General features: G+C 38.4%; 1 protein-coding gene across 14 annotated transcripts in view; it reads left to right on the forward strand.

Moving 5' to 3' along the window:
* The window catches only part of ANO4 (anoctamin 4), a 381,203-nt gene that overhangs the window by 276,010 nt on the left and 83,433 nt on the right, over positions 1-21,760 (forward strand). For all 14 annotated transcript variants that reach the window (XM_070254006.1, XM_070254010.1, XM_070254005.1 and 11 more), the window contains one exon: positions 15,096-15,202. In XM_070254006.1, the coding sequence (XP_070110107.1) occupies positions 15,096-15,202 (107 nt within the window). The remainder of the gene's footprint in view (positions 1-15,095; positions 15,203-21,760) is intronic.

Raw genomic sequence — 21,760 nt, forward strand, 5'->3', positions numbered from 1 at the left:
TTATTATGTGGACTGACATATCTTCTCCACAAAGGGAAAAAAAAAAATCTGTCCTCTTTAGGAGAAAATGAATTAAGCCATAAATTACTGGATTGTCTTTGTTGGATCAGAGACTGTGCCAGTCAGATTATGCTAGGCTCTGCTGCAGTAACAAACAAACCTGAAATCTCAGTGGCTTACATATTTCTTCCTTACATAACATGGTAGCTGTCAGCTGAGGCTATGCTTCACATGTCTTCTTTCTTCTGGGTTCTTGGCTAAAGTGGCAACCGGTACCTATGACATACATTCTCAGGGCAGAGGAGAAAAGTAGTAATAGAGCCACGCATCGGCTCTTAACATTTCTGCTCAGGTGTGGCATGTATCACTTCTCATATTCCTGTGGCCAAAACAAGTCTCATGGCCAAGCATGGGAATAGGGTGGGGAATTATACTTCTCCCCAAGGGAGGGGCTGCTAGTCTGTGATAATGGGTAGGGATAAAGAATCCTCACAAAGAAAAGCAGTAAATTGGGAATAATAATGCAGTTTACCCTGGAATACTCTATATGAATAATTTTTGTCCTGTCAGATTCATATACGGCATTAGTCTGTGAGCTCTCCTAGGGCTCAGATGATGTCTTGTACTCTTTTGCTCATTTTAAGCATCTTTCATATTATTAGGAAAGGAAGTTTCCACGCAAGTTAGCAAACACTTGGGGAGAAGACGGAAAAACTCTGTAGGGTAGAAATCAGACTTGGGATTGGAATATTTCAAAATTCAAATTTGGAAACCATCTTTATGCTGTGGTGATATTCCTGTCAGATTAACAAGCAGGATAGGTAGACGTCTGCTTATGTGGTATGTGATTTCTAAGAGAGAGAGAAGGCCTCTTCCCCCCAGAATGTTTCTTTTTCTAGCGCTCTGTACCACTCAGGCTCCATTCAGGAAAACTGAAACCCAGTAGTTATTTTAACAGAGAGGCTAATATAGGGATTTGGTTAAATAGGTATTGGAGAATTAAAATGTCACAAAGGGAGCACAGAGGCCATGTAAATAACTGCAGGAAGTGAAGCAGCTCTGACCCTAGGACTAGAAGAACAGAAGGAAGAGGTTAGGGTTTGATAACCTAGAAGATGATGAACCTAGAAGCTCAGAGCAGGGGCCCCTGGAGCTGAGCACCAGACCTCTGAGGGGGGTATGCTGCCCTGCTGGTGTCTCTAGGGTATGCGGCAATACAGTGAGTCTAGTTTGGAGAGTGTTTTTTTTTTTTTTTAAATGGAAATTGGGGCCAACTGCCACTGTGAGGTTGAACTTTGACAGCAACAACAGGCAAACAGGAAAGACCAAGTCCCTTCACCCCCTTTTATTCCCTTCCAGTCTCGCTGTAGTGCCCCCTACTGGCAGAACATGTCAGAGAGTCAGCTGCAGAGTAGAACTGTAGTTGGCCAAGTCCGGACTCCAGCACCATAGAGAAGGGTATAGAAGAGAGAAGCTAAGAGATAAGTTAATGAACAGTATACCCTCTAATACCTGGAATTTTGCAATTTGAACTTTAATCCTTTGGTTAAAGTCATCAGTGTTTAAAATAAAAATATCCCTGGGAAAGATGAAAATTTTAATGTTATTCTTCATTCACACTCCATTATGAATAAATCTATCAGATCCCTTCTAGAGAGAGAAAATAAAGAAGTGGAAGGAAGAGCTATAGAGGGGGTACTTGGCTGTGGCAGGCATGGTGATAGGATGCCACTCAGATGGTAGAGGGGAAAAAAGGTCAACAAAGGAAAAAGAAGGTGGGGATTAGGGAAGATAAATTTTACCAACTTCCAAATTTTGTAGATGCTTGGCCAAGTTTCTAGGTCTTTGCTGATCACAGTGAGATAAGTGGACTGCAGAAAAGTAGGCAGATCTCGCCCACGGTCAACACTTGGGCCGATTCAGCCCCAATAAGGCAATATGAAAACAAGACCCCTAATCAAGACCAGACTAAGACAGTAGCCGTGGACGAGTCACTGAATGATCAGTTGCCTAGGTAATTCATCAAAAAGTTGCTATTGACTGAGTTACTGTAGCCTCCTAATTAGTGGAAAGCTGAGGCCTGGATTATTCTAAATTAGATTTTTCTGGCCTGAGGATTAATTGGGGAATCACTTATGTTTCCAAACTTACTTTTATAAACTTTTAAAAAATGATTTCCTCTTTATTCTGGCTCAATTTTGAATACAAATAGAAGTGGTCTCTAATAAACGTGAATATTGCAATGCTTTCGCATTTTCATTCTGAAGAGCTGTTTCACTTGGGTCAGCATCAAGCACCAGTTTTGTGACAGGCACTGTGTAGGGCTGGACAAAGATGAATGGATCACGGTTTTGGCCCTTGGGGATGCATGGTTGCGCTTACACAGCTCTGGAGTCTGTGAGGCTTGGGCCCCAAATCCTAGCTCTGAAACTCGGAAGCTGTACGATTCTGAGCTTCAGTTTCTTCATCTGTAAATTGGGAATAATAATAATACCCATGTAATATTGTGAACATTAGCAACATAGTATATCAATGCCTATGGTAAGTGTTCAATAAGTTTGTCTATTATTGTTAATAATATATGTACCTGTTATATAAACAGATAATTTTAGTATATGTGACTCCTCTATGTTGATTTTCACTGTTCAACATAAAGATGGAAACAGTTTAGAATTGGTCTGAATTGTTACCAATTCCAGTATATCACTTTTTTCTCTTTTCCTCTTTTCTCCTCTTTCCTACAGCATTACTTCTCCTTTCCTTTCCCCCATTCTTTGCTCTTCCTGCCTTCTCTTCCTCCTCCGGACTTATCCAGATTACTGCCAGTCTCCCCAGTTCCCTTGGGTGTGTACACTTAGCCAACATCAAAGGTACTGTTTGGCCTGCTGTATCTTACCTACAGTTTTTCAGCCTCTGGCCCAATTAATGCATACATGTTAGGTAATTGACAGTTAAAAAATATTTATTGCCTCAATCAATGGTTCTCCAGCCTTTTTCTACCATGACACATGGTAATGTTTACTTATTCAACGCACTCTTTTGTGCTTCCCTGTTCCTCTAAAAAAGCACATTAGAATACATGGGAATAAATTAATGTTATTATAAAGGTAACTCAAGTGTATTCTAATTTATTTTTTAAAAAATAATTCCTGCATTTAGGCACTCTAACCATTATTAGGGTTGAATTAGTGGTAACTCACCTCACCATTAATCATGCCATATCAGGATGTTGTGACATATGGGTAAATTAGACTCCCATATCTGACTGTTGCTTCTTTCTTAAGACCTATTCAAACATACATGCCAGAAATGCCACTCCTAGGTATGTTCTCCCTTGAGAAACATTTGCACATGTGCATTTTACAGTGTCGTTTGCGATAATAAAACATTGGAAATAGACTAAATATCCATCAGCAGGACAACGAACCAAGAAACTGGAGTGTCCTCATACAATAGACTTCTTAGCTGCAGGGTACCTTCTGTCAACATGAATGAACCTCACATGGTTGCACAAGGAAAGCAAGTTGCAGAAGAATTAGTATAGCATGATACCATTTCTGTAAAGCTTTAAAATGTATAATGCTATATTTTTAGGAATACATGTTGAGGATTATAAAAAATATTCCTGATCATAGTTACCTCTGGGAGAGAGGAATGTAATGAGGAGGAGCACACAGTGGGACTTCATTTGTATTTTCAAACTTTTGTTTCTTACGTTAGTGAGTATATAGGTGTTTGATATTATTCTCAATCATTTTTGTATGTTTGAAAATATTTTATTAAAGGAGAAAGACTTTTCAATACCTGATTCGCTGGGGCCCATTAGCACTAGGAGGATCAGTAATCCCGATTAAAAGTGACAAATCAAGAGCTAATAATAAAATAATAAAACTACCATTTATGAGCATGATGTGTACACGAGTACACTGCGTACAATACTTGCTAATCCTCAAGCTTCTCTCTGAACTTTGTCTCATTTGAGAGAGAAGGAGACTGAGACTCAGAGACGTTACTTTCCTAAATTCAATGTTAGTGCTTGTCAAAACCAAGACTCTAACCCAGGTTTGTTTTACATTTCACCAATAAAGTAGATGTTATTATATGAGCTCTTGGGCTCAAAAAAGGAAATTCTATCTATCTGTGAGGCAGCTTCTTCCTCCAGAATTGGGAGAAAATAAATTTCTGTTTTTTAAGCCACCCAATCTGTAGCACTTTGTTATGGCAGCTGGAGCTGGCTAATACACGTATTTATTATACTTTGCCCTTTATTGATAGTTTGATTAGGTATAGAATTCTACATCCACCCAAAATTCTCTTCCCTCAGAATTTTGAAGGTCTTGTTCCTTTGATTCAAAAATTTAATATTGCTACTAAGAACTTGAAAAGCATTCTAATCCCGAATTCTCTTCTATGTAACTTGTTTTCTCCTCTGTGGAAGCTTGAACAATCATCTCAGCATTGTTCTGAAACATAATAGTAATGTATCTTGATGTGGCTCTTTGTTCGTCTATTTTACTGGATGCTAAGTGGGCCTTTCAACTTGAATACTCTTGTCTTTCAGTTCAGGGAAGTTTTCTTGAATAACTCTTGAATTTTGTGGATGATTTGCTTTTTTCCCCTTCTTTATGAAATTTCTGTTTTTCAAATATTGGACTTCCTGACCTGATACTCTCATGTCTTTGTTATCTCTCTCCTCTATTAATCTGTGTATTTTTGCCCTAGAACACTTCTTCAACTTATTTTCTAGAAGATTTTCTCAACTTATTTTAAGTGCTTCTATTGAGTTTTTAATTTCTGCTATCATTTCGTTTTAGTGTCTAAAGGGATATTTTAATTTTTATAATATTCTGGCTTTTTAAAACTATATTTTGAGCTTTTTTTACATAAACAATATTTTCTCAACTTTCTGAGTAAAACTGTTGTTTTTATGTTTCATCACTCTACGTAGCCTAATTTCCTCTAAGATATTTTTTCCTGGTTATTTTTGTTTGTCTGTTTGTATTATTCTTTTATGTTAATGGATTTCTTCAGATACCTTGTCATCTTTGGCTGACTGTCCATATTTAAGAATAGAAAATGAAAAACTTTAGTAGAAGTTCAGAGTAACAGGTAGGGCCTGTCAACTGTGGGCTTCATTGTAGGGAAAGGGCTGGGTGGTTTCATTTTGGAGTCTATATTGTCATTATCTTTAGATCTTTCATCTTAAGCCAGTCAGATTCCCCAGAGAAGTCTCTGGCAGTCTCCTGCTTGGAAAGTCAAGACCTGGCTGCCAATGTTCTGGAGTCAAAGTGGATGAAGACAGCCAGGAGTCTCAGCTTCCAGCATGCAAACATTTACTTGATCCTTCATTTTCATTATGGTATCCCTACCCCAACCATGCCTGATGTCTCATAGTTCATAGACTGCGTTACCCTAGTAAATAAAAATAGCCTCCATCTTCTGTTAGACTAGGGATAAGAATCTGGGGATCTAACTTCCTCCTAAACAGCTTTCAACTCGTACTCATTTTAGCATCCCCCTCACGCCACTTCTAGAGGTCACTGGTGTCCCACTTCTAAGATTTTGTAATATAAATATGATTGATGTTGGTTTTCCCCAAAGCTGGTTTAGGGTTCAGCTTTTTCTGGTCTCCTAATTCTCTTACCACTTGTCTGTCTGCTTTTCATATTGCAATGTTTTGTTGCTGTTGTTTTATGCTATCTTTGTTCTTTGAGGGTTTCTTTCTTTCTTTAAACACACACACACATTATTATCATTGTCATGAGGTTTTGAGAGAGAGCAAAATTGAATGCAAGTGTTTAATTTTCCATCTTTACCTGAAAGTCTCAAGAACAAATATTTCTTAATTTGTATTTAACACTCAGAGGACAAAGATGATATCATGAAGTACAATTTGAAATGATCATTGGAATAAGAAAAATGTCTCACATAGCTCTATATTCCAGTAGCTGGTCACCTTAATCCTAAAAAGAGGCTTGAAAATCTTTACCAAACAATCAGAACTCTGAATATTATATATTTGACCTGATAATTGTCTCATCTTTTTTTTTCACTCATAACAAAATATACTTAAGGTAAGAAGGTAATTATTGCACTGTGGTTGCCCAAAGCCCCAAAAAACTCAAAATAGGCCTTGTCACATCAAAATTAATTGGTTGCTTTGTTCCTATTTAGATTCCATTAACTTGACGACATAATTTAAGTGACAGTTAACTGTATCACGTTTGCTTCTCCTTGTTAAAAAGAAATCTCTAAAAGTCTAAGAAAATTTCCTGAAATATTTATTTTTAAAGCATTAACCTTCACTTTTCTTTTTGTATTATTATGTAATACAACGTCACCTATCAGAGAAGACTTATGTATCAGTCATCTATTACTGCATAACAATCTACTGCAAAAGGTACTGACTTAAAATAAGACACATTTTATTTGCTCATGATTCTTTTGTTCCAGCAATTTGTGCTGGGTTCAGCGGGTCAGTTCTTCTACTGCTTTCACTTGGAGTCAACATATGGCTGCAATCATCTCCTTGCTCAGTTGGGCTTGACAATCCAAAGAGGTCTCACTCAGAAGTCCAGTGGTTTGTGCCCGCATGTGGCTGGATTTCTCCCTCCACATGGTCTCTTATCTTCAGAGAGGCTAGCTGAGGCTTCTTTACATGGCAGTCTTGGGACAGTATTCCAAGCAATTAAGAGTGGAAGCTGCAAAGCCTGGGCCTGGGCTCAGAACTCACAAAAATCATTTCTGCCACATACTGTTGATTAAAGCTAGTCACAAGTCTTGCTCAGATTCAAGAGGTGAAGAGAAAAATTCTACCTCTTGGTGGAAGAAGCAAGAGATTCACATCACAAAGGAGTGTGTATATAGGGGTGGGAAGAATTGTGGCATTCTTTGCAATCTACTACAGTCTGCCTTCTGGCCATAATTTATTCACATTTTTCCCACATAGAAAATACAGTCATTCCCATCCCAGGATCCCCAAAAGTCCTATCCCAATATGGTGTCAGGCTTGACGTCCAGGATCTCAGGTTCCACTGGGGATGAGAATCCTTGGAAGCAGCTCTTCAGGTATGGTTCTTCTTGAACCAGAGACCTGTGAGTGAAAAAGACAGGTTAACTGCCCCCTACATTTCCAACAGATAGTAGGGTGATGGACACAGGATAATTACCATAGATGCTTCCATTCAAAGTGGAGAGCAGCAAGAAATATATAGCAGTTACTGACGCAGTACAGTTCTGAAATCCAGCAGGGCACATTCTTCAAGCTCCTCTACTCCAGGGCCAAGAAACATGCCTTGAATATTTATCTGGTCTGTTTCCTGCTTTGCCATATGCCTTAGATTTTTAAATTTATAGAGGTCAAGAAAGTGGTTATAATTATAAAGTAATTGTACGGTAGCATCTACAGGTAGTTAAATGCTTCTTGACAAAGTTACCATTTCCTCTTAAAGTTTTAAACTATAGGGATTTTCATACCTTTGAGGTTATTTGTTTTATCAATCTCAGAAATTCTATAATATAGATGTTAAACCAAGTTTAAAAACCCTCTTCATTGCTTGTATTTCCTCTAAAGGAGTACCGCATACCAAGCTTAATTATGACATGAAACTGATTTTGGGGATCTTCAAGAAAAAATGTAAAAATTTATCTATAGTTTAATTTGGCAATTTCTGGAACATTCAGTGGGCCTCTGGGTAATGGAGAACACATGATCTATTTACTCAGGCCCTAGAGCAGGGGACAAGGCAGTCCAAATCCTGTCCTTATAGAGCTTGCATTCTACAGGGCAAGGGGGCAGACAGTGAACATGTAGCCACATCCCCTACCTCCTATCCCAATAAAAAAAATTTCAGAGAGTAAAACATAAGAAAATAAAACAAGGTACTGGAACAGAGAGAGAGTGACCTGTGGGGCAGGAGAGGGACTGTCTTACCTAGGATGGTAATGAGGTGACATTTAAGTAGATACCCAAAAGTCATGCGAAAATCTTGGAACAGCATGAGCACAAACCCTGGACAATAACAAGCTGGGTTATTTCAAGAAAAGAAAAAAGGGCAATGTTATTGTTTTACAACAATTAAGGGGGAAGAGGAGAGGAGATAAAGTCACTGATATAGACAAGAACCAGGCCATATAATAGGATTTAGACCATGGAAAGGAGTTTGGGCTTTGTTCCAAATCTACGAGAAGTCATTGAAGAGTTTTAAGTAGAAGAGGGATAAGATTTTATTTACGTTTTAAGAGATCATTGCTATATAGAGAATGAACTAGGGGAGAAAGAGTAAAATTAGAATAGTTAAGATAGCTATTACAGTAGTTCTGGAAACAGCTTCAAAGCAAAGAGAGCGAGAATGGATCAGATTCAGGATAACGTTTGGGAAGAGGGACCCAAAACTTAATTGGATTTTGGACATGAGAGAAAGAGAAGATCAAGGATGCGTTTGAAGTTTGTGACTTGAGAAATTGGCTGCATAGTGGTGCCATTTTTTAAGATGGAAAAAACTAGGGGAAAAACAAATTTTTCTCTTACAAGACAGCAGATCAAGAGTTCTGTTTGGAACATGTTTAGCTTGTGTTGTCTCCTAGACTTCAAATGCACTGTCAAATAGGCAGTTGGATATCTGGAGGACAGTCATCTACCAACTAGGTTTGACAAGCTATCTCAATACTTTATAGTCTCACTTTGTGACTGTCTAACCCCATCCTCAGGCAACTAAGACATTATGACCCTCGTTTTCCTGACTCGTAACTGCATCCCAAAGAAACCCAATGACTTCCCCAAAGCCACACAGCTAAAATTAAAGAGCAGGACTTGAACCCAGGTCTTCTGGCAGTCTGTACAGGGACCTGGAGGGTGCTTTCGCCCCTCACCCACTCACCTGCTTCAGTTTTTGTAGTCAAAGGGAGATACAGGATAAGGATCTATCATTAAGGCTCTTCCCACATGCTCAAAGTATAGTCTACAATTTAGGCAATTGTTTATCTGTGTCGTCAATGTGGTATCTGCTGGCCACATGTAGCAATTTTAATTTTTATCAACGAAAATTAAAGTAAGAGTTCACTTTCTCAGTTGTGCTAGCCACAGCTTAAGTGCTCAGTAGCAGCATGTGACTAGTGGCTATCATATTAGATAGCACAGATACGGAATATTTTTATTATCTCAGAAATTTCTATTCAACAGTATTGGACTCTAGACAATTCAAAGTAAAGTAATTGTGAAGAAAGTGAAGTGTAGTCTTACCTTCGTAGTGTTGCCCTGAAAGGAAATTTTAGAAAAAGAAATGAGTTGTTATCTTCTTTAAAAGTGGCACACTTTATAATTAGCTAATTTTATACCCAGCTCTAATGAGCACCTTTCCCCAATTCACACCCTTGAATGTTTGTGTGTTTCTTCTTTTATCTAATACGGATAGAAGCTTCTCTGAGGAGAGGAGCTAGGTTCTTTCCACCTTTCCATTCTCTTCATTCAAAATACATATATACATAACACGCACGTCCCTTCCAACACTCCACCTACTTCCACACACAACACCCTCAGTCAATGCACAATGCTTTGCACAGAACAAGCAAAATGTTTGCTTGTTAAACAACCAGCATATCACAATGCTGTGGACACCTGGCCGCAGGAGAACCTATCAGTAAAGAGCTAATAGTTGCATCTCCAGATCTGTAACTAACCCCAATTTCATGGCATATTCCTTTCGCATTTCCTCCTTTCCTAGCAAAGAGGAGCTCAGGCATCTCATCAAGTGGAAACAGGGCTGTTCACCTCTGGAGAAAGCAGGAGAGTTAGAGAGTAGAGGGAAGTCAGTGGGAGCTTCAGTCTCAAGTCTGCCCTTTACTTAGTGAGCAGGTCCTCACAGGGCAAGATGGAAGCATCCAGAAAGCCCCATTCACACACACATGCACATAGGCATACCTGTGCTCCCAGCAAGTCATCTTACAAACGAATGGGAAGATTCAGCACAAGACAGATGATTTTTGAATCCTTCCTTGTCCCCTGCTGGTTGTGTGACTTTTGGCATATTATATAACCCCTTTAAGAGGGTAGGATGAGAAGATATTATGTTTAGAGCCTTGACCACATTGTTGATCCTCCACCAGTCCAGAGTTTATTCCCTTCCTCACCTCTCAGGGTAAAGGTGAGAACAGATCTTGAACAGAAATTGCATTTTCCCTTTAAGATTTCTTTTTTAAAAAATATTTTCATTTTTTAAATTTATTTTTTAATTGCACTAACATTAGATTATCACATTATATAGCTTTCGGATGTACATTGTAATATATTTCAAATTCTGTGTAGATTACATCATGTTCACCACCCAAAAACTAATTATAGTCCATCCCCTCACATGTGAGCCTAATCACCCCTTTTGCCCTCCCCCCCTTCCCCTATGGTAACCAACAATCCAATCTCCATTGCTATGTGTTTGTTTGTCATTATTTTTATCTTCTACTTATGAGTGAGATCATAAGGTATTTGACTTTCTCCCTCTGACTTATTTCACTCAGCATAATACCCTCAAGGACCATCCATGTTGTCACAAATGGCCAAATTTCATCATTTCTTATGGCTGAGTAGTATTCCATTGTGTATAAATACTACATCTTCTTTATCCATTCGTCCCTTGATGGGCACCTAAGTTGCTTCCAAGTCTTGGCTATTGTGTATAATGCTGCAGTGAACATAGGGGTGCAAGTATCTTTATGCCCTTGCATTTTCAAGTTCTTTGGATAAATACCCAGAAATGGGATAGCTGCATCATATGGTAGATCTATCCTTAATTTTCTGAGGCTACTCCATACTTCTTTCCATAGTGGCTGCGCCAGTTTGCACTCCCACCAGCAGTGTACGAAGGTTCCCTTCTCTCCACATCCTCTCCAACATTTGTTGTTTCCTGTCTTGTTAACTTTAGCCATTCTGACCAGAGTGAGGTGATACGGATGGCCAACAGGCATATGAAAAGATGCTCAACATCATTAGCTATCGGGGAAATGCAAATTAAGAAATTTTTCATTTTTTTATAGGTAGTACTTGCATATGATAAAAATTTCCTAAGTGTGTACTGCGAAGTTTCCTTCCTACTTTCCCAGCTCCCTAGATCTCCCCAGAGGCAACCACTGTGTCCAGATGTGTATGTATCCTTCCATAGTCGTTCTATGTAGCACAAGCAAAAAATATGTCATATGTTTATAGCTATGTACTTCCTTATATATGTATATTTTCCTCTTTGACCCAAGCCACTGTGTGACTGTTTTGAACCTTGTTTTTTCCCTATAGTATCTTGGAGATTTTTTATATCTATAGTGAGCTCCCTTGATCTCTTTATAGCTGCAGATTATTCCATTGTAGATTTGTACCATAATTTATCTTTTCCCCCACTGATGAGTTTTTTGGGTCATTTCTAGACTTTCGGTATTATAACCCATGCCATAATAAACATTATTGTACATCTGTCACTTTGCATGTGGATCAATGTATTTGTAGAATAAATTTCTAAAATAGGAATTGCTGGGTCAAAAGATATGTAATGAGGATATACACGTAATTTTGATAGACTTGGTCAAGTGGCCCTTATAGAATTTACACTAGTTTGCTGTCCCACCAGCAATGTATGAGAGTACAGCTGAGTTTCTAAGCCTGTGTGGAGTCCTGATACCTCAGAGACTTAGCACCAAGTCTTACATTTGCCGGAACAGCTCAGCTTACATCATGTGTGGGGGGTTTCATCTGAAGATAGTTATTTTAGCTAAGTGGCTAAGAAAAGCTTGAAAACCATGATGTAATAAATCATCACTGTTCCTTCTCTTAACCCTCCAGTTTGAAGGAGTGACAGAGGAAATGAGCTTGCACCACACCCTACTGGAAGATCCTTAGGCAGGCAATGTTGAGAGGAGTGTTCAGGTGATAGCTGGAAAGGTGGAGAAGGTAGAAAGATTTCCAGGAAGCAGGAGTAGAGGCTAAGGTATAAGGAGATGAGATTTAGTCTCTTAGTCCCCAATGGTAGCTAGTGTTTTCCAGAAGGTCAGCTCATTTGAGCCAACTTTAAGGGCTTGTCATGTGCCAAGCCCTGTACTAGTGCTGGGAATACAGAGATGAGCATGGCTGGTCCCTGCCCTCAAGAAGCTCACACAGAGAAATCAGGCATGTAGGCAAACAAGTTCTATATAATGTCGTAGAAGCAATAGCAATGATATCAGTTAACTCTGAAAGCTTATTAAACGCCAAAATCTGGGCTCAGCAGGCCTCATCATCTCACCTAATTCTACAAAAACTCTATGAGAGTGATTAGTGTTATCCCCATATCACAGTTGAAGAAACTGAGACCCAGAGAAGTTGAGAATGGTTCCAACATCACATAGTAAGTGAGAAAGCTGGGGTTTAGACTACAAGGTCTTAAGGGAAAGCAGGAGTGGTGTTAGAGCTAAAAATCCACCTCCCTCCTCCATTAAATGGTTCCTGCTTCCTTCTCTTTGTATAGCACCACTTCACTTTACAGGGTGAAGGTGGGGGGGTGGGGGTGGGGGGGGTGCGGTCAAGGAAGACTCTTCGAGGGAGATATGAACTGAGCTGAGGCTTGAAGTTTGAGTAGAAGCAAATAGAGCATTCCAAGCAGGGAAATTTTGAGCTGATCCCAAGAAAAGCCAACCTCCAGGAGTCAGGACATTTCTGGCACAGGGAGGCAGGTGAGTGGAGTGGATAGGAGGGCAGCCTCTGGAGCCATACTGCCTGAGTTCAAATCCTGTCTCTGCCCATTATTAGTTGAGTGACTTTGAGTGCATCACTTAGCCTCTCTGATTCTTCACCTGTCAGATGGGGCCAGAAAATACTTACCTCCTGAGTTATTATAAGGATTGAATGAGTTAACATATCTGGAGTGCTTAGAATTGTGCCTGGCACATGCTCTGTATATTTGTTCCCACTATAGAATCTGCAGGCTCCAGCTACAACCTAGATGTAAGGAAGAGGAAAACAAAATTTTGGAGCTTGTATGTGGTACCTATTATAGAGAACTATTACATGAGCTCACAAAATGTAATGTGGTGCTATAAAAGGAGAAGGAAGCAGAAAACCATTTAATGAAGGAGGGACATGGGCTTTTAGCCTGAAATTGTCTTGTCAAGCATGGTCGTGCTTATCAGCTTTCAGTTATCATCTGAAATTGTGAGTCAAAAATGGGCTTTTTTATTTGTCGTCTATTTCTTTATGACACCTTTATTTGGTATTAAAACGTAATGGTCTATCTCAAATAAGGTGAAAAAGCAGAGGAGGATAAAATAAAAGGAAGCACACATTTGATGTAACTCTTAGTTTTTCTCCTCTTCCTCTTTGCTGTCATAAAATGTCCTCAGAAAACCCTAGAGAAAATATAAGATAATTGCTGCAGCTTCCTCATTCACCCACATAGCATTTATCTCTCATCTTTCAAGTCAAATTTCTTTTTTCTGAGAGCAGTATTCTATAACAAAACCCAAGAGAAGTGAAAGCGAGAGGAGAATACTTCTCCAAGGAGTTGGTTCATGTGATTTACATTTTGTCTTCATGTTGTCTGGCCTTTCACTTTTTTCTGTTATCCCAAACTCACATTCCCACCTCTGTTCCCAAACCAAACCTCATGCCTGGACCACTATTTCTCGAGGCCAGTTTTATCTCTTCCTCCCATCATTTGAACAACTCTTGAGACTCCATCTTCTTGAAAAATGTTTAATAGCAATTTTCCCAATGTTAACCCTCCATGATCTTTGCTTACTGCTATTTAAAAACCCATACCTGTGCTATATACCAGCCTCTCACTAGATCCTGGGGCTAAAGAAATTATGACAATTCACCCTTTTGTCCTGAATGAGCTCTCAGTCTTATGTGGAAGAAAGGCAAGCAAAAGGAGGTTGATTCTGCCCATCTCTGCATACGATCATGTTTATTTCCTTTATTGTTTGTCTTCCTCATTAGATTGGAAGCCTCTCAAAGACAAAGATTTTATCTGTTTTGTTTACCACTGTGTTATCAGTACCCTACAGAGTGCTCTCAATGAATATTTGCTGAACGAATGAGTGAAAACAAATAAATGACAATACAGAATGATCAGTAAATTGATGTATTTGCAAGATAAGAAATAGCTGAAGAGAGAGGGCAGGAGTATAGTTAGAGTGGTGGGGAGACTTGCTGAAGGAGGTGACTTCTGAGTTGGGTTTTGAAGGCGATGTTACCAACTTTGATATGGCCTTGCATGGTGTCCAACTCACATGAACTACCCAATAAAAGTATGCTGAGTTAATGAACTTTACAATTGAGGAACCACTTACACATACAGTATCTCGAATATTCTACCATTTAACGCATTCCTGGAAGGGGAGGACACGGCCACTTTATGCTGGATTATGTGGCCCTAGAAGCTCTATCTGTCACCTAGAAAAGCTCTCAGTAGGCATGGAAAACCCAATGTTGTCGGGTGTGTGTGTGAGCTCTATGAGAAACTTTGGAGGCTGGATGGGCCAGTGGCTGAGAGAGAAAGCAATCTTAAGTATATGCTTTGGAAGAGGGGTCCCATCTGGGAAAGAAGATGGGAAAGGAATGCACAGAGGCAATTTCTAGAGACTCACCTCTCACCTCCCCCCTGATCCAGACCAGAGCTCATTACTTAACTCTGTGTCTACCACCCAAGCAAGTTTCAGATATTAAAATTCCTCAAAAACCAAGTGGTTATGACATGAGACGGGATGGGGCAGAAGACAAAAGGAGATAGAAACAAAAATGAATTTTTAGTTGAATTTATCTAATGACCTTACTGAGGAAAAAACCAGATATGAGGCCTAGACTTGCTATTAGTTTATTTTAAGGTTTCTTAATTTTATTTAGCTCCAGCTCCTTCCTGATATGATGATGTTAATGCTCAGGAGACTGAGAACCAAAACTGCTGAGATTTGTGAGCCTCTTCCTTCTGGTGTGATCTCTGGGCTCTCTCATGCTGTCCCAGAAATATCCTCTCTATGATTGTTTGAAGATACCTCTATATGAGTAACACCAAATTGTATCAAAGATTAGATCACTCACCTCCCATTAATCCTCAACTTGTGTTTTCAATATGTGTGTGCAGCTTCATCATACACAACAAAGACACTTTCTTCAATAACGCCACAAGAAGTAGAATTGTACATCATATTTTACAAAGAATAAAGTATGAAGAAGGAAAAAACAAAATTGGTAAGTAGTATATTAGTATAATAAGCTATATTTGATTTGGGGGGTTACAGACTTTTTCCTTTGGTTTTATTAAGTTTATACCAATTCTGGAAATGCTTATCATTTATAAAACCTCTAAGTACTCCTTGATGGAGAACTCACAAGTATAAAATCTTAATGGCATCCTTAGATCTCTGTTTTAAGTAGCATGTTATCTCATTTATCTAAGATTATGGAGAAATTCTCTTAATTTAACAAATATTTATGGAGTGCCCATTATGTGCCAGGCGCTGGACTAGGTGTTGGGGAGATGAGCACAGTTCTCTCCTGGAGAGAATTTCAAAGCAGACAGTAAACAAATATGTAAATACAATTAGTAACATGAAGAAACTGAAATGGATGATGTTACAAAGATAGACTGGTAAAGGATGAGGGTGAGTTCAAGGTGAGATGGAGTAGCTAGGGACAGCTTCACTGAGAAACTGAAATTTGAATTAAGACTTGAATGACAAGAGGGATCCAGCATGGGAGGATGGAGGGGTAGGTGTTCCAGGCAGAGGGCTCTGCAAGTTCAGAGATGAACTGTCACATGTGGATAAATTCTCCAGATAATCATCTCCCCCACTAAATAGCCTCCATAATTTATATTTTGGGCATTTTTGTGAGAACGTTTCCATATTACATTATGAAATTTCCTGCCTTATTAAACAGATTATCATATATCAAGAGGATTTGGGTGGCTTTCTACTTATCTCTGTCCCAGCAAGATTTTTATCAATAGTTTGAATAATGACCTGTATCAGTCAAGGTCTAATCAGGAGACAAAAATCACACATAATTTGAACAAGGAAAGTTTAATGTAAATAATTAACTATGACAGAGGATGGGAGTAATGGAGGATTGGCTAGTAAAGGGTAAGAAGAACTCTAAAGAATAGAGGAATAGCAGATGTTTAAGAGTTGCCACCACTTCTAGAAAGATTCTCCCCCAGCAAGGCTGAGATCTAAGCCCTGTTGGAAAGGGTGCAGCTTTAGTTCACTAGGTGGCAGAGCAGTGTGCTGAGGGTTCTGTGCCAATAGGACTCTCTGGGAATCTGCCTTCCTGGGTACTGGGGGAAGCCGCCTGGAGAGATTTCAAGGAAGCCATTACTGGGAAGTGTTACAACACCAGCACTACTCTGTGAAGCTCTTCAAGGGGATACCTACCCTTGGGGAGGTTTCCTGTGCTGCTGGCTACCGTGCACTGCATGAGCTGGGTCCCATAGAAGCTGCGTGTTGTAGAAGCCTGCAAGAGGAGCATACTAGTACCAGGAAGACAAACTCCTTCCTCCTCCAGTGTCCCTCCAATGCCTCCTACTAACAAAGCTTAACACTGTACCATCTGAATGGGAAATATTTACAAGGTCCAGCTCCATTATTGCAAAGCAGGCAATGAAAGTGCAATTGGAGCTAAAGGGCAATAAATTGACAACTGTCACATAGCCTAAATGGTCTGTTCATCAAGCTTTCAGGTGGAGTGGAGACTGGAAAGATGCATTAAATGTTAGTCATTGAAGTCAGGAGACTAAAAATCTCAGTGATCTGGAAATCTCAGCAAAATCCTACAAGATGACATTTAATATTTTGCAAATGTAAAGTCCTACACTCAAATTCAGCAAAACAACTACCCTGGTACAGTGTGGGAGAAGTGTTGCCCAACAAGATCATGAGAGGAACAGACTTAAGAGGTTTAGTTGAATGCAAGCTCAGTGTGAGTCACTAGAATGAAGCTGCCAAAAACTGCTTTGATCCCAAACTGCATAAATTATAATAGGGAGAGATAGTTAGCTCCCTAGTCCAGATCTGAATAGACCTGGAATATTATGTTCAGTGAGTCAAGTCAGTGAGTGTGGTGAAATGGAACCTGATTTAGGTTTTTCTTTAATGGGATTGTGGGTTAGCCCATCCTCATATTCTCTGCAGCAGTGATCTATCCTTGAGACACATCCTCTCTGTAAAGTCCTCCATGATCATTCCAGCTTGAAGGAATTCCCCTTCTTCTGAATTCCTATACATTTTTGGAGTGTTTATTTGATAATTAATCATGTACAACTTTTCTTTTATTATCTTGAATTATTTATTTTCAATGACATTATGAAAATTCTACCATCTAAAGAGAACCAGTGTTAACATTTTGGTGTACTAAATAATTTAAATATTATGTTAATTACTTTTTTCGTATTTGTCCATGTGATTTTTTTTTAACAAACTTAGGTTGTGCAACACATACTTTTTATCATGCTTTTTTCAGTTAACATCATTTCCAAAACTTACTAGAAAACAAGTGAGTGGATGTGAAATAGCAGTAACTATTCTAGATTATTTCGAAAAATGCAAATATTTTTTAAAAACAGTGACTTTGCCGTTATTGGTATTATAATTTTCAGCACACTTCACAACTTATTATAGCTCACTAGTGTGTTGAGAATATGCAGCTAACGACTTCTAGTAGATAATAAGCTCCTTAATTGTAAATAAGCTGCTTTATTTGTATTTGTATCATCATTGCCTAGCATAGTGCCTAGGATCCTGCCTGGGATATAGTAGGAGTTCTTGGTGAAGTGAATTGAAAATCTTTTAAACGTGATCAGTATCTAACCTTTAGCATCCTTACACAATCAAAAACTGTGTACAATGAAGCCATACAATAATTATTGTTCTTAATTTTTGCATCTCAAAATGTGGGCTATTTTTATGGCTAGCCAAGATGAAGACAAAAGGGGAGAGAGTGATCAAGTGTTCTGAAGGAACACAGGAAGTGTAGTATTGTTACCAGTAAGAAATGGTCTTTGAAAAGCTTCTCTCATTTGATGAAAGAAGGAGAATTTTATTCAAAAATCCAAATGCTTTGAAAGTTGGTAATGATGAATGGCAAAGTATTTAATTAGAAATGACCAATCCCAGAGTAAGTTATTAACCCAGGATCGGGCATTATGCTGAAAAATATGGAATGAAATTACAAATGCTCTGTTGACCCAATGTTTCATTGTCATGTTTAGTTTCATAAATAAAAGAAACAACATGTTAGAAGAAAATTTATTGATAGAATCAATGTTTATCCAGTGTTATTTTCTGCCTGCAACTCTTCTGAAAGTGGCATCTTGCATGAGCCAACATTGGTTAGAGATAACACAAAAATACTGATGTGTAAACATGATTCGTAAGGGTATTTCAGTGGAGTGTAAGCTACCACTATGTAGGTTTTTCAACTTCACTCTGAATTTATTACAACTGTGAAAATCAAACCTGTTGAAATTCATTTTCAAAATAGGTTAACAATTAATAGATCAACAAAGATTTATTTAAAAATATTAGTGCATAAAATCAATCTTGAAATTGGTTTGCTTTTTCAAAATTGGTGCTCAGAGGGGAAGCTAGTAAAGTGATAGTCTTCAAATATTAACTGCTTTCTCATTTAGCAAGACTTTGATAAATTGTGATAAACTTTCAAAGATCATCATCAGAGTCTCTTATTAGGTCCCTGTGAATCCTATTTTTTCTAATATCTGGGATGTTTAGAAGTTATTGATGAGATATATGGAATTCTCAATAGAGACTCCAGGAAATCAAAGCTTTCTACATGATCATTCATTCATTCCAAAGTGTTTATTGAGGGCCTCCTGTGTGCTAGGCAAAACACAAAGCCCTATGGATATTTGTATTTCAAATACTTTTCTTAGACATTTAGTGTTAATGTCAAGCATCTTAAAACACTGTGTTACTATCATTAAAAGTACATAAACATTGATTGACTCTCCATCAATAAAAAGTGAATCAGTGCATGTTCCATTTTCCAGTTATGCTGAGCCTCTGAACTCTAATCACAATCTAAAGCATAGAGAGCATTCCTCTATAAGTCACTTGACAGACATCCTTCCAGTCATCCTCTTTGAGGTACATTTTAGGAACTAGCATAATTCTTGATCTGAAAGAAACTTTAAAGATCAACTCATTAGACTTCCACTTCTGGCCAAAATGGAAGAACAGGCACAAGATTTACTATCCCACCTGAAACAATCAAAGAAGAAAAAATGTATGAAACAACTGTGTTCAAGACACTGAACATTGGGCAGCCAAGATTACAAATCTCTGAGAGACAGGAAACAAGTGAGGTGAGTCCTACAGTTGCCCCAGTTTACTACCTTGAGAGAGTTTCTAGACAGCAGCACAGGGAGGGAGAACCTAGGCAGAACTGGTAGACTCCTTGAGTTGAGAAGATGTTGCTGAGAGTCCAGGAAAGCAAGGCAGCTAGAATTCAGAGAGCAAAGTGCCAGAAAGCAGAGAGCTCCCCAGAGAGAAAACCCTGAAGATCGGCATCAATACTTGAGGCCCCCCTCCAATATTCAGCAGAGTACTGATTGGTGCATATGTGTCAGGAAAGCACCTAAGGCCAGAAGAATAACAATCCAAAAAGATTTCCAGTGAGATTGGAACCCCGCATAATTCACAAAGCATTGAATGTAAATGGTCTAAACATCTCAATCCAAAATTCAGAAGTTAAACATGAATAAAAAACCAAGACCTCATTTTTTGCTACCTGCAAGAAACACACTTTAAATATAAAGACACGAATAGGTTAAAAGGATCAAAAAAGATATATCATGCTAACTAAAAGGAAGCTGGAGGGGCTATATTGATATCAGACAAAATAGACTTAAGAGCAAAGAATACTGCCAGGGATAGAGAAGGCCATTTTATAATAATAAAAGTCAATTAATCAAGAGGACATAACAATCCTAAATGTTTATGTGCTTAATAACAGAGCTTCAAGCTACATGAATCAAAAGCTGATAGAATTACAAAGAGCAGTAGACAAATCTACAATTATGTCAGATGTTTCAAAACCCCTTTCTCAATAATTAGTAGAGCAAATAGAAAATCAGTAGGAGTTAGAAGACCTAAACAACATTATCAACGAAATCAACTTAATTGATCTTTTAAACCACTCCACTGCCAACAAAAGCAGAATACCCATTTTTTTTCAAGTGCACATAGAACATTACCAAGATAGACCACATTTTGGGACATAACACAAGACTTAATAGGTTTAAAGGGATTGAAGTCATACAGAGTATGTTCTTTGACCACAGTGGAATTAAATTAGATGCTAATAGGAAAATCTCTGGAAAATTTACAAATATTTAAAACTAAGTAATATACTTTTAAATAACTCATGGGTGAACAAAGTCAATAGGGAAATTAGAAAGTTATGTTGCACTCAATGAAAATGAAAACACTAATATCGAAGTGTGCAGTACTTAAGGAGAAATTTATAGCACTATATGCCTATATAGGAAAAGGAATGTCCCAAATTTATGACCTCCCCTCCCACCTTAAGAAACTATAAAGAGAAAAGGAAATTAAATCTAAAGTAGGTAGATGAAAGAAAGTAATAAAAATCAGAGAAGAAATCATGAAATAGAAAACAGAAAAAGTGATAGAGAAAATCGGTGAAATCAAAAGCTGGTTCTTTGGAAAAATTCAATCAAATTCATAAACCTTGTGGTGTACACACCCTCGAGTGACTCCTCATTGAGTCATTCCCATGTAATCCCTTCCTCTTAAGTGTGGGTGGAAACTGTGGCTTACATCGAACCAATAGAATACTGCAAAGGTGATTTTGTCACTCCTGTGATTATATTACATTATATGGCAAAATTTAAGGGATTTTGCAGATGTGGTAAGGTCCTTAACGAGTTTCATTTTGACTTAATCAAAAGAGAAATTTTCTTGGGTGGGCCTGACCTAAACAGGCAGGCCCTTTAAAAGAGGATTTAGGCCCTCTCTGAGCTCGGAAACTTGAAGCAACAGGGACTCCCACTCTCTGTTGCTGGTTTTGAAAAAGCAATGTGCTGGGAATGCTGGAGCTGCAAGGAAATGAATTCTGTCAACAACTAAAGAAGCTTAGAAGTGGATCTTTTCCTAGTTGAGCCTACAAATGAGAATGCAGTCTGGCTAAAACCTTGACTTCAGCTTTGTGAGACCCTGAGAAGAGAACCTAGCTAAACCACGCCCAGACTTCTGACCAAGAGAAACTGAGAGATAATAAATGGATATTGTTTTTAGCTACTGAACTCCTTGTAATTTATTACACAGTGGTAGAAAACTAATACAAACTTCTAAGTGAGCTAATCTTGAAGAAAAGAGAAAACACAAATTATCAGGAATGAAAGAAGTGATATCACCCTAGAAATTGAAAGGATGATAAGAAAATATGAATAATCTTCTGTCAATAAATTTGACAACCTAAATGGACAAATTACATGTTGCAGACGCCACTGTGTAACAACCGACAGACAGGTGGTGTGGTTCCCTGTCTGGGAAATGGAACCTGGATCATGGCAGTGAGAGTGCCAAGTCTTAACCGCTAGACCACGAGGGCTGGCTGTGATCATCTCCTCAGACACAGAAAAAGCATTTGACAAAATCCTACATTCGTTCTTGATAAAAACTCAGCAAACTATGAATAGACAGGAACTTCCTCAACCTCATGAAGTTCATCTATGAAGTACTTAGAGTTAACATTATACTTTATGGTAAA

The sequence above is a fragment of the Equus caballus genome, chromosome 28 (assembly GCF_041296265.1).
Source record: "Equus caballus isolate H_3958 breed thoroughbred chromosome 28, TB-T2T, whole genome shotgun sequence".
In the NCBI taxonomy this organism is placed as follows: Eukaryota; Metazoa; Chordata; class Mammalia; order Perissodactyla; family Equidae; genus Equus; species Equus caballus.